At 41.6% G+C, this 12,763-nt stretch overlaps 1 protein-coding gene across 4 annotated transcripts in view; it reads right to left on the bottom strand.

The window, feature by feature from the left end:
* The window catches only part of LOC105275593 (G-protein coupled receptor Mth2), a 34,344-nt gene that overhangs the window by 2,530 nt on the left and 19,051 nt on the right, over positions 1–12,763 (bottom strand). Inside the window, exons 1-6 of one of the 4 annotated variants that reach the window (XM_011332543.3) lie at positions 5,984–6,261; positions 4,241–4,467; positions 3,344–3,588; positions 1,100–1,266; positions 653–886; positions 10–270 (exon numbers count right to left, since the gene is read on the bottom strand). In XM_011332543.3, coding sequence (XP_011330845.1) covers positions 10–270; positions 653–886; positions 1,100–1,266; positions 3,344–3,588; positions 4,241–4,375 — 1,042 coding nt within the window. In that variant the 5' untranslated portion in view covers positions 4,376–4,467; positions 5,984–6,261. Of the gene's footprint in view, positions 1–9; positions 271–652; positions 887–1,099; positions 1,267–3,343; positions 3,589–4,240; positions 4,468–5,983; positions 6,262–12,763 lie in introns of those variants that run through there. The other 3 variants (XM_011332552.2, XM_011332566.3, XM_011332583.3) reach the window with 3 other exon arrangements.

Here is a 12,763-nt window from a genome sequence, read left to right as displayed (position 1 = left end):
GAGACTCACACTTGAACCAGCAGTTCTCGCCGAAAGTGGGCTTGACGTAGGTCATGGGTATCGTGGGACTGAGCTCCATCGTCATCGATACGAGAATGAGGATGGCCGACGGACCCCAGGCCCATATCGAGTAATAGAAGAACAGCGTTTTGGACGGGATTCTCCTGTACGCGCGATGGTGTGTCAGGTGACGTACCAGCGACCATATCTCGATGCACAACACGTTCAACCAGAAGAAGCAGGCCACGAATGAGAATTGAATGACGAACGCTGAAAACGACAACGGCGTCTCTTAATTAGCCCATCTCGTCCATTCGTGCATCGTCATGATTCCTAAAGCGAATTGCTACGCTATCACGGGTACACTTCCACGAGACCGTGGAAATGACAGCGTTCGCAAATTACAGCATAGCAGTCAATGCGCAGCCTATACTCAAATATTCGATGTCATAATAATGCATTTAACTCAAAACTTAGAGTTAATTAAGCAATAGCAATAGTATCAGTTAAAAGCTGATATTTTCTACATCAGAATTAAACTAATCTCAGATTTTTCAAAAAATTTGACATATAAGTATGAAACATAATTTTACGTTATAATGTCATGTACATGCGATTACGTACGATTCTCCTTGATAATTAATTATCTTACCTATGCTAATGCAGACTTGCAGCGGTAGATACGAGCTCGCGAGTTGCGTAATGGCTAAAGTGAGGAAGGCCAGTGCCAAGCAGCCGCAATAATGGCAAAGGGCTTTACCATGGATATCCCTCAGTCTTGGCGTTATCATGTACGCCGCAATGGTAAGTAACAGAAATGGAACTGAGATCAAGAGTCCACACGCGTATATGGTGATCCGCGCATCCGTGGATACGAGAGTGATGTCTGCAATCATTAAGTTTCATTAAGAGATTCTAAAGCCAGATTAAACTTTAATGATTGTAAATTGTGAATCTTTTTTTGCATGAACGATTTACGATATAAGTAAAAGTCGTTTTTAACTGAAGCTCTTGAAGTTGAGATTAAATGTAAAAAAATGGATATATAGTTTGTGTGAAAAATAGCAGTGGTTTCTTCTTTGACTCTGTTCATACACACCTTCGAGAAAGCAAACAAAAACCCGAAGTCCTAATTTGGGCACAACTTCCATGCAATAATCCTCGCCGGGCATCAACAAAATCGGCACATGACGCGGCGCGAATATTGAACCATTTGTCATTAAATAATATTCGTCATCGCTATTGTCCTCCGGATATAGCATATACCTGAAAATTTCTTTGTCAAATACATTCACGCGAATGTGCAAACCAAAAGTATTGAAAGCTCGACAAAGCGCGTTGAATGTTGAATGTTGAGCAAGCAATAACGAAAGGAGTTTAATCAGCCAGAATGGCCAGAATAATTCAGCGAAAAGTTAATTTGTCGACCAACCTTGGTAGTTTATTAATGTACAATTAAATCACAACGTTTCGACCAATCATCTGGTCCTTTTCGAGTATAACACAGTCTTTTTCTAAAATTCGAGACTGTAACATATAAATTATTAAATTAATACCAAACATTAAACTGCCAGGGTTGGTCGATAAGTTAACTTTTCGCTAAATTGAGCAAGCAAGTTGAATATTTAAAAACAAGTGAATTTTAATATTTCACCAGGATACTGCACGATTTTTCCGAGAAACGTAATCAAGCATGGAAAACGAGTTATGCTGGCAAACGAGAAAATAATTTTTGTCCAAGAATTATCGCGGAAATTCCAATCATACCTAACGATGGAAAAGAGAATAAAGCATTATTTATCACAAAATATTGAACTCCACAATGTGTTTCTACATTTTTCATACTTGATGGAAATCAATTAGTTTATTGAATCAGTCGATTAAATCATATTACAAGAATATTATGTCAATGATACGCTAGAAAAACGATGTTCTTCGTAAAAAAAATCGCCACATCTATGATATTATAACTTTATGGAATCGTAAATCCTATTAGTCATGCAATTGTATATATTGTTGATTACATTTTATCCGTTGGTGTGATACGCGCATTCCTTATCAATAGTTTGTGAACAAAAGCGCGACTATATCATTGTCTAAAGACACTCTAATGAGAGACTAGCCACCACCACCAGTCCGATATGTTTCAAAATCCTACGAGAGAGAAAGAAATATACTATCTCACTATCTCACTCTAATTTATAATAACATATGACTAACGTACAATAACGTGTGATGATCTACTCATGATACTTTTTTTAATTCACTCGTGCACATGATTATACGCAAAAAGATCAGCATCGTTTTGCAACAATTTTGCGCGAAAAATATAAAACTTTCCCGAGAAATGTAGAACGTTGAGCTTATGGATTCAAAATGTTAGTCGAAAATTGGGTATCAATGGAAATAGACGAATAATAGTGGACCAATCAAAAGTGCTCTTTTTGCAACCAGTCTTTCATTAGAGTGTCTCTATTGTTGTCTTCCGTAGCACTTCATCTATTGAAATTAAGTGTCATTCTATGATTTCACTTCCACCAGTTATCACGGCACGATACAATTTCCTTTTATTATTAGAAAAAGACTCAAGTCCATCAGTTATCGCGGCACGATACAATTTCCTTTTATTATTAGAAAAAGACTCAAGTCCATCAGTTATCACGGCACGATACAATTTCCTTTTATTATTAGAAAAAGACTCAAGTCCATCAGTTATCACGGCACGATACAATTTCCTTTTATTATTAGAAAAAGACTCAAGTTATTGGCGATACATTATCCGCAACGACAATGTAAACGATAATAAGCATAATTGACTCTAACAACTCATAAGCTTTAATAGTGTATACAATCGCTTCTTTGTTATCATATAGTAAATATCAAAAAATACAATGTTAAGCGCGGAATTATCAGTATCACATATAATTAACAAGTATTAATAATACTTTGCTTGATAGAAAAAGATATGAATTATATTCATGTAAAAATTGTTTTCATAATATTTATGACATCTACACGATATATAAATCTTAATTATGTCTTAATTATATGAATACGTTACGCAGATATTTTAATTAAATTAAATTTTCTAAAGTTAATAATACAGTTGATGAACTAGCGGTCGAATCGACAAGCTAATCGTTCCGCGATGGAACAAAATAGAGTGTTATCATAAAATATAACCAACTGGCGATCTATTGATAAGGATGTCCCCGATAGTATACCACATCTTTATATATTTTATGTAACGCGCGACCCGCGAAAAGATAATTTGTAATATGGCTTTCAATAGATCTGACTGTACAAATTGTAATCCTTATAAATGTGTGAGCCTTCGACATACTTTTGGTATCGGCAGGGAATCCCCACGACAGCGACGAATTTCTCCTTTTCGTCTCCGGGCACCAATACGCCGCTTCGATTGAACTCGCTGAAGAAAGGTGAAAAGAACACCGTCGATGAATCATTCGACGGCAAGCACGTGGATTTCCCGTTTGCATCTTTTACGAAGATTTCGTTCACGGGGCAACATTTCCCCACCAGCGGTAGGGTTCTGTCTTCCTTCGGTACGATGAAAGTCTCATTTTGCTAAAATGCAGACCAAAATTTTGCATAATTGTTGCGATCATATATATCGCGACGTCAGGATGTTCCTCAAACATAATTAACATAAAACATAAAACGAAATTTTAACACTCCAAGATTCGGCAAACGCAGCGCGATCGTGCATCATGAATATGAGATGAAGACAACAATGACGTAAATGGCGACATAAATCGCTGACGAGTCATTTCGCGAGAGATTTGGAGGCTGAGATTGAAACTGGAGGAAAGATATCTGAGACTTGTTTGCAGCAATTTCAGAAATACCAGGAATGCTAGATTGCGACGTAAATGAGCGGAGACCGTAGAGTAAACAACAATCAAGCAAACAACTTATGTTAAATCACAATTCGCGACAAATTAATTGCGAGACGATTTGCTTGATATTCACATCGCTCCTCTAGGATCGTCAGACAATTTTACTTTCTCGCGCAACTTCGCTGATCGGAAAAGCGATATCTACCTAAGATCATCAAGCTGAGTTATCTGGACAGTATCAAGAAACAGATATCTCAATAGCGTATCACTTGATCCAAATATAGCTGCGCGAGTGGCGCGCGTACATGAAGCCCGCGAGACCGGACAAATAAATACGACATTTAAATTTAGTGTCATAAATATTGGAAGTCAATACTTACCAGTGGGGTGGAGTGTATGGTGGGTGCTACGTCACTCGCGCGCGCAATCGGCGCCGATAAATACACACAAAGGAAGATGCAGACGCAGATGAGATGCATCCCGCACAATAGTCGTGATTTATCGCAGTTTGTCATATCGTCCAAATGTATTTTGGAGCCGGTGAAATGCGTCTCGGAGCCTCGGAATCTATATCACATCGGTTTCTACATGAATGCGCACTGAATGCCTGGTAAACATAATCGAACTTTGGATGGCGCAACAATTGAACTTTGAAGATGGGACCGATAGCTCGACTCTGCTTCAGCTAGCTACGGGTGATACGATTAGTCTACGTTCATGGGATTCGGGTAATATGGACGCTTCCGCTCGCCTTTCGTCACCCGATATCGCATTAGATCTCGCACGTTTATCTTGTCACACCCAGCTTGCACTCGCATGAGTCGATAAGTCTTTACGCGTAATACGGGCGTTAGTATTTGTTCAATGAATGGGAGAATCGATGGAAGACGTCGACGAAAACTTGTAATCCGCTCTCGCGTTTTTTACCGGGTAGCCCCATGAATCAGTCAGCCGGCTAAAACCCAAAGCTTACGGGAATTATTGAAATTCATACTAAGAATGAATTGCCGGGTGACGCTCGTTTAATATTTTTTATCGCACTTCTACTGACAGTAGTTTTTTTTAAATGTATTCTCTGGGCATCATCAATTACATTTGATATGCATATTTAGTCATCCGGAAATTCCTGTCGAGACGCGTGGTTCAAAATTAATCTGCAGAGTCAGACGAAGACATTATCAGAGACTTGGGACATCGATCGGATATCGCCAAGCTCGGCAAGAAATGCACTCCGCGGCCGATTTTCAGCTCGCTCCGCTTGCCGCTGCTCCCCTTACCTCAGCGTCCCGCGCGCAGCCTACGAGCCGCTCGAGGCTCAGGAACGTATGACTCGCGTATATTTCCAATAGTTTTCCACGTCACCCGTGAGGTACTATTGTTGACGCGTTTTTTTTAAGTGGTATCCCCAGTAGGCCTAATCTACTGATGACTAAAGCGACCCATTAACTAACTACCTAACTAAAACAGAATATTTAAATAATAAATAACAAAAAATCGGCCGCGGAGTGCATTTTTTGCCGAGCTTGGGGATATCGTGACGCAGCGTGAAATAATGCGATCGAATATCGCGCTCGAAAAAGATGGTATTCTCTCGTGTTCTTATCGTATCCGTTACGAGATACCGATTTTCAAAGAAACTTCGAGAGACGATTTCTAATCTGCATAGCTGTGTGCGGATTAAAGCGACCCGATTTCGTCGAAGAGACATCACTTTTGAAAATCGGCGTGAGATACCAGGAGCCGTTCGATGATGAATGGTCGTTGACCTACGGAATTCCCGCTACTTTGTCGCTCGGAATCGTAAGGAACGCAGCGGACCTTATCGTCCTGCGGTGGTTCTCGGTTATTAACTCATCCACCATTACATCTCCTTCCACTCTGGGACCGGCTTTCGAAAGTGATGCCTTTGAGTGCTAAGTGCAGGCAAATTCTCGAAAAATTCCTCTGGTCCCGCTCCGATCCGTCCGTTCTCCGATCGATCGATCGATCGATCGCTGTCGCGACAGCCGGCAATCAATTGCGCTCAATTACTGCGCGAATGATCGGTATAACGCGCGATGATATTTATCAATTATTATATTATCAACGGATCTTTCTCTCTCCACTCGCGCGCACTCGCATACTTAATCGCGTGATCCACTGTGGTTCCAATTTTCCTCGATCGAATGATCCACGTCAAATCTTTCACACACCATTAATCTCGTCGAGTAATCCCTCACTAGATTCGTTTTATTCGACCGGTCTCATTATCATTGCTCACGCGAATCATCCGTGAGATCTTTCCTTACACTTGTGATCGACGACCTCAAGTGATCGCGGCGGACACGATGATCAAAGATCGATCGGCCGGGCGGCGTGGCCGGCGATCGATAGGATCTACGAAGCACCCGGCTCGCACACGGATCGACGTCCGAGAGCTGACTGGCCGGACACCTCGATCCACTCGGGCCTTTATCGAACCGGAGAGCGATCTTCCGCGGCTCGCCGCGGTGCACACTCCGGCGAACGTGCCGATGACTACGCTCCTGTGTATATACGTGATATACCGAAAGTATTTCGCACCCGCGGTGTTATCGATCATCGAAGACAGATATTTACTCGATCCCGCTCGATCGTTAAATAATCGCGCAACCTTCCGTTCTCCGAAAGATCATCCCTTAGAAGGGACTCGCTAATTTTACCCGAGCGTTATCGCGCTCCCGAGCGAATCGGCGAATCATTTGCGTGGGCATCGCGGTATGATTGTTTTTGCGCGGCATTATGAGCGTGTATGAGCTGCTCTTATGTTAATTACGTAGATTGGTCGCACGTGAAATGCTGGTATATCAATGTTTGTAGAAAGTGTCACGCGTATGACTCACGTGCGTCATTCGTCACGTGCACTGAGAAAAATTTTTCATCGGATAAACCAATTAAATAGTTTTCCGATTGTTAATTTTGTTTTCCGATTACCTTCATCGGATATGTCCGATCATTTTCCTTTGTCTTTTATGCACTTTAATCGGATATATCCGTTTGTTACTATGTAATCGGTTTATCCGATGAAAATTTTTCTCAGTGTGTTTATTGAAATCTCTTTTCAGTGAAAAATTACGAAGAATACCCGAATGGGTTTACTCGTACGTTTCACGCATTTTTCGGGGTTCTTCCTTCTTTTATTTGAAGCGCAGATGAGCACACGAGCGCAAATCGTTACCGACCTTCTGTTCGGAAAATTTAAGCTTATCACTCGAACATCTGACGTAACATGTACCTACATTTTTTTAAGATAACGCGAGTACTCGAACCTAATAATCACACTATTGCATTACGTTATTATCGTAGTTAAGTGTGACGTACGGGTGTACAGACGATCGACACATTTTAGGAATTTTTATGCGCGTCAATCGTCATGGTGTAATCGTTAGTCAGTGTCACAAGAGGAAGAACGGAAAATTGTGATGAACTAATGTCGGCTTTTTTAATATCATAATTATGTCGATAAAAGGAAATATGTGTAAGAGTTATCGAGCAAGTATCCCCTGTTTAATCTCATAGGAAATGACGTCGGTAGAGTACGCCGAAAGTGACGTAACTGTTAACATATCGCCGCGCCATGAGTGCCGACTTACTGATACCGATTTCTGCAATCAAATAATTCGATCGGCGTTTCCGCGAAGACCTTGCTCAGTCAATCAGGCCTGCCTTTTCATATATCTTGATTCTGCATCCAAACTTTACGAATAATACCCAGCGGGGTGCAACAGGCGGAATATAAATCGAAGGCCGGGCATTGCGCGAGGTGGTAGAAAACGAGACTTAGAATTAGACTGCGTCTCTATTTCAGTCGGTACTGCGAAGCGAACATTAATAACTTGCGCGTAACGCCCATTTGAACCATTGCAGTATTATTATCATGATCGTTATTTATACAGCGTATTGATGGACTTGGTTTCTTCCACACGTAAAGTCAATTAATTAATCATCGTAGCGAATAGTAAGTAGAAATCAAAGGAAAATTGTATCAATTTAAAAACACATCGTCGAGGAGGCTGATATGAAAAATATAATACGTACGATTTACATAACAAGATCGAAGTAAATAGAAAAGAAAAAAAACGGGTAATAAAATTGAATTATCATGAAGTGTTTACTGCGTCCAGATGCTGCTTAATAACATGTAGCAATGCATGCAGACGCGTAATTTGTATCGCCGTTCTCGAACGAATTTCAAGCCTCGCCCGGCCGCAAGATTCTTTTCAAGCGAGCGTTGTTTACAAGTTCCAAATTCAAACGAGTCGATTCATCGTTCAGAAGTGAACTTGATTTTCGTGTGGGCGGGATTTCGAGTTTACTTTAGCCGGTCCAAGGAGGGGAGAGAGGGAGGGCGAACATACAGAGTCGCGCGTTCATCAAGCACATCTCCATCGTGTTGACCGGAAATTCAAGCGCAACACTTTGCATTAAGAATTAATTCAAAGCTTTGCTAAAAGAAAAATCCGCATGGACGTTCACGTGGGTGGTCACACACGAATAGATGCGTAGTTAATAATCGTGTTATTAACTTCGAAGTCGAAGTTATTCGTCGAAGTTAATAATCGGGTCCGGCAGTCGCGCCATTCCGTTTGAATCGCGGCCGAAGTTCCGCGTTGTCGAATATCGCCTTTATGGCGAATGGTATCCGGCGGACCCCGGGACCAAATGGCTATAAATATAATGCTTGACGTAACGTTGCCGCTTCTTCTTCCTACACAACGTGTCGGCGGCGACAGCAGGAGGGCACGTATATATATGTGCTGGCGAAATGAGAGATGCGTATCTGATGACGTGAAATCTCATCAAGCATATAGGTAAACGGCTAGGAAATCCGTCCCATGACGTCCGCAGGACTTCCTACATGCAGAGGAACTCCCGCGATCGGAGTTACGTAGGAGGAAAGAGTAATCGATCTCGCTCCGACAATGTATTGAGATTCCTACGAAACTCGGGCTGATTCTACGTAAGAAGTAAAGGAAGTGTGAAGGAATAATCGTTTTTGCGATTTGCATATACAATTTGCGTCCGACCGTTGCATTGATGAATATGCAAATCGTTTCGGAATATTTTCTTGCAAAAATAGTCTCATTGAAAAATGGAATTAACAAGATAGAAATGCAAAGTAAGACAGGATCGGTCCCCTTCTGGACTAAAATTTTCTCTAAAGAGAAGGTGCTACGTCTTTAGAAAACATAATGTGATGGTCCTCGATTTACGCTCTCGAACGTCGCAGCAACTTCGATTATCTCGTTTCTAAACTTCTATCTTTTTCTTATTGAAGAATGAGACGATAAAGAATAGTATGCAAAAAATCAGACGTGGAATAAGATAATTGCAATGTATCGTAAACATCGTAGACAGGAATGACGTAAAAAAAGTGGATACCGTGGAGAGACGTGCTCATGGAGAGCTCAATGCCGGCTTATATCCGGCTTCATCGTTTCACTCGTGGATTATACCGCCTTCTGTCAAAAGACTCGGTAGACTTCAAAGTTCACGGAGTCGGTAACGTAGCGTGCATTCGCGAGTGCATTCGCACTCTCTCTCTTTCTCTCATCTTCACTTCGTGGTCTTACCTGATTGATTAAATTTCAGACTCATTAAAACTTTCGTCATGGAGACTTTGATCCTTCGTTTACGCGCGGAGAAGAGCGAGTGCGACAGCTTTTAAGCGCGCAAAGTTTTGCGGAACGTAAAAGCATCCGGCGAGAGGTGCACTCGCTTGTTGTGAACGGCGATTTCGTATACGAATATAACGTTATAACGTTAAACTTTGAATCGAAAACTCGGCAAACGCTGCGAGATGCATAAGGCAGCTCCGACATTGTGCGTCATTTCGCGCGAAGGCACGCAAAGGTTGCGGTAACTTTTTGTTCGAAAGTTCGACGATCGAAGCCACGTAAAGGAACTAGCGCGCGATTACACTGATCAATCCGGCGAAACTTCGTACATAAAGCTTGCCCGTTTCTTTCCATGCTCACTATGCATGAATTATTGAAGCGGAGAGCCGAGAACAATTTTTCTGTATTTGCGTATCTTGCGCGCGGACACGCTTCGCGCATTACTATCTACGTGTTTAACATTATTATCTGCTATTTCCTTCTTCTATTTCTGTTCCGTTACATAGTTTTTGTCATATAATACCATTATTTGCCTACGTATGATTCTCGCCCACAGACGAATCCGACGAATCAATGCGCTCTTTGATTGCCGCGCAAGTGTATGTTTATGCACATGTAATTAAGCGAATAGCTTGATTCGTAGAAGCTATTTAAATGCATAATACTTTAGGATTCCATCAGAATTATGATAATAGAAATAGATTTTCGTGTGTTTCTACATCCCTGGTGGAAATCTGCCAGTCTTTCTAGACACCCAATCAGCTACTGTGTAGTATTACTGCATATTCATTAGTATTGTATCAATACTATGTAGGAATTGGACAAGAACTTAGAGTTTTGTTCAGTAGCTGAAGCAGTTCTCCTGGTAAAAATATGTACAGTTTGCCTAGGCAACTGCCCAGGTGTTGTCTAGTATTACTGTTTGATAGATGTATCAAAACTACGCAGAAACTGGAAAAGGACTAAACCAACATAGTGTCACTGAGTTTTATACCGGACAGTATACACGTATGTGACATAAAGACTAAATTATATTAAATTATACTGAATTTATCGTTCAAGGACAATCTTGAAACTTCGCTACGTAAAGAATGAGTGAACGCGTAGGAGAATATAGAGCAAGGAAGAAAAAGTTGGAGGAGATACGGAATTTAAGAACATATCGTGGCAGGACTGACAACAAAGGTCACAGTATGTCTAGACCATAAGAAAGAAAATAATGTATCATATTTTCTTTATTTCTATTCTTAGAAATAAAGCATTTGGAAGAGACAGTTAAAGGTTTTATGACATAAATTACAATATCAGAATAAGATTAATAAGAGTCATAGTACAGGAAATCTTTGATATTTGCTACTATTACATATGTCAATTTCAGCGCATATATATTTTACTCGTCAGTTACTGGACAGAATATATAACATGACTGTTCAATAACTGCTGAAAAACTGCACGAAATTTCTACCAGGGATGTAATTGAACGAATAGCTTGATTCGTAGAAGTTATTTAAATGTATAATACTTTAAGATTTAAATACTTTAAGATTCCGTCAGAATTATGATAATAGAAATAGATTTACGTGTGTTTCTACATGCAAACATTTATTGCCAGTATTTTTCTCTGCGTCAGGATTAATCTTCTTTTTAATGAAAAATTATCTCGCGTTTAGATCAGATCGGATGTCTAACTTAGGGGTCGGTGCTCATCTCCACCTTGGGGCATTTTACTTTCGAATGTTCAACCGCACAATGTTCGGCGATCGCGGGCACACATCAAGGTTTCGAGAACCGGATTCAAGGCAGTGCAGGTTTTTTCGAGCTAAGGGCCGAAACGAGCGCGGTCCTACGACGTCACACGAAATTGTCGCGAGTCTCGCGTGCATCCACGGTCAGTGACGTCGCTCTTCTGCGTGCACGCATCGCGGTCTTCGTGGTGGATGCATTGACGCGACCTTGGTGAACGTACTTTACCTCGTGTTCGCTTTTGACGAGCGCGAGTAAGCAAGAGCATCGGATTCTCGTTCAATGAGCTTGGTCGAGCTGCCACAAAAAATTACGATGAGGCATGCAGCGACAGGAAGCGACTGATTTCAATAGTAAAGGTCATCAACTGGGCAAAGTCAGGCTATTTTTAATGCGGAAAGGAAATCATTAATCGCTAATAAGATTTAATATTCCTTTGTAACGCGTTGCGTGCTGCGCCTCTTTCTTCGTGCAGTATAATTCCGAAAAGTTTTGACTTTCTCATCGACACCATAGCGGATTACATGAACCTCCAGGTATTTGATATAATTCTGCTCTTCATATACCTCGTAACACGATTTACGCTCCTTGAGCGGAATAATACGATTACCGTTCGGTTATTCGGCGGCTCGCTCGCAGAGAACGGAAATATGGTTTAATGCAGCCTCTCGTCGGACGCCATGGGATCCCCTCTCCCTCCTCTTGCCTTTCCCGCCTCTCGCGCCCTTTTTAATAAAAATATTTTCCCCCTTTCGCATCGCCGCCCTTTCTCCCTCTCCCCCACACGGGAGAACTCCACTTCATCCCTCTCTCTCTCTCTAGCTTGCTCGTGCGCGCGTGTTCACGCGTTTCCTCGCAGTGGCTCGCACCGCGGTGTTAGGGTGAACGCGATTTGGAGTCCCCCTTCATGGAGGCACTTAGCGTGAAGGTATTTGTCTATCGAAAACTATATTCTCCTCGCTCTAGCTCGCCCACCGAGAAATCTGTCCCCTTCGCGCCCCCTTCTGCAAGATTCCCTCGCACAACACGAGAATCGCCGCTGTTTTTCGGCGGAGTGTGTCGGTACTTAGTGACACGTGTGCACGATTTGTGGACACGAAGGAAAAGTGGAAACTAACTCCGCCGCGCGGCGGCATCAAACTTGTCTAACATTGCGGTTTTTCCACGACCATCGCACCATTACCGCCGCGTATTAAAACCGTGTGCATGCTCGTAACGTGCGCAATCAGGTGGTTGCTTAATTATTCAGCTCCTTATGATCGTACATTGTACGGAGATTAAATTCCGCTTTTCTGTGTATTTTATAATCGGCTTTCAGTGAAACATAAAAATTCACTAATTGATAATTAATTAACTCAATCACGGATATATAAATTTCGTATACTTGAAGCAGGAGAACACGAATTAAATTATTTAATTGAGATTTCGCGAAAATGCAAGATTCCGTTGCAGTTTCCATCCTAACGCGTCGTTTGGCTTCTCTCCCTCAGCATTCTAGATATCTTCGATCCACACTGTATAGGC

Source organism: Ooceraea biroi, chromosome 4, assembly GCF_003672135.1.
Source record: "Ooceraea biroi isolate clonal line C1 chromosome 4, Obir_v5.4, whole genome shotgun sequence".
Taxonomy (NCBI): domain Eukaryota; kingdom Metazoa; phylum Arthropoda; class Insecta; order Hymenoptera; family Formicidae; genus Ooceraea; species Ooceraea biroi.
The sequence above is the reverse complement of the archived record's forward strand: the minus strand, read 5'-3'. Positions and strand labels throughout refer to the sequence as shown.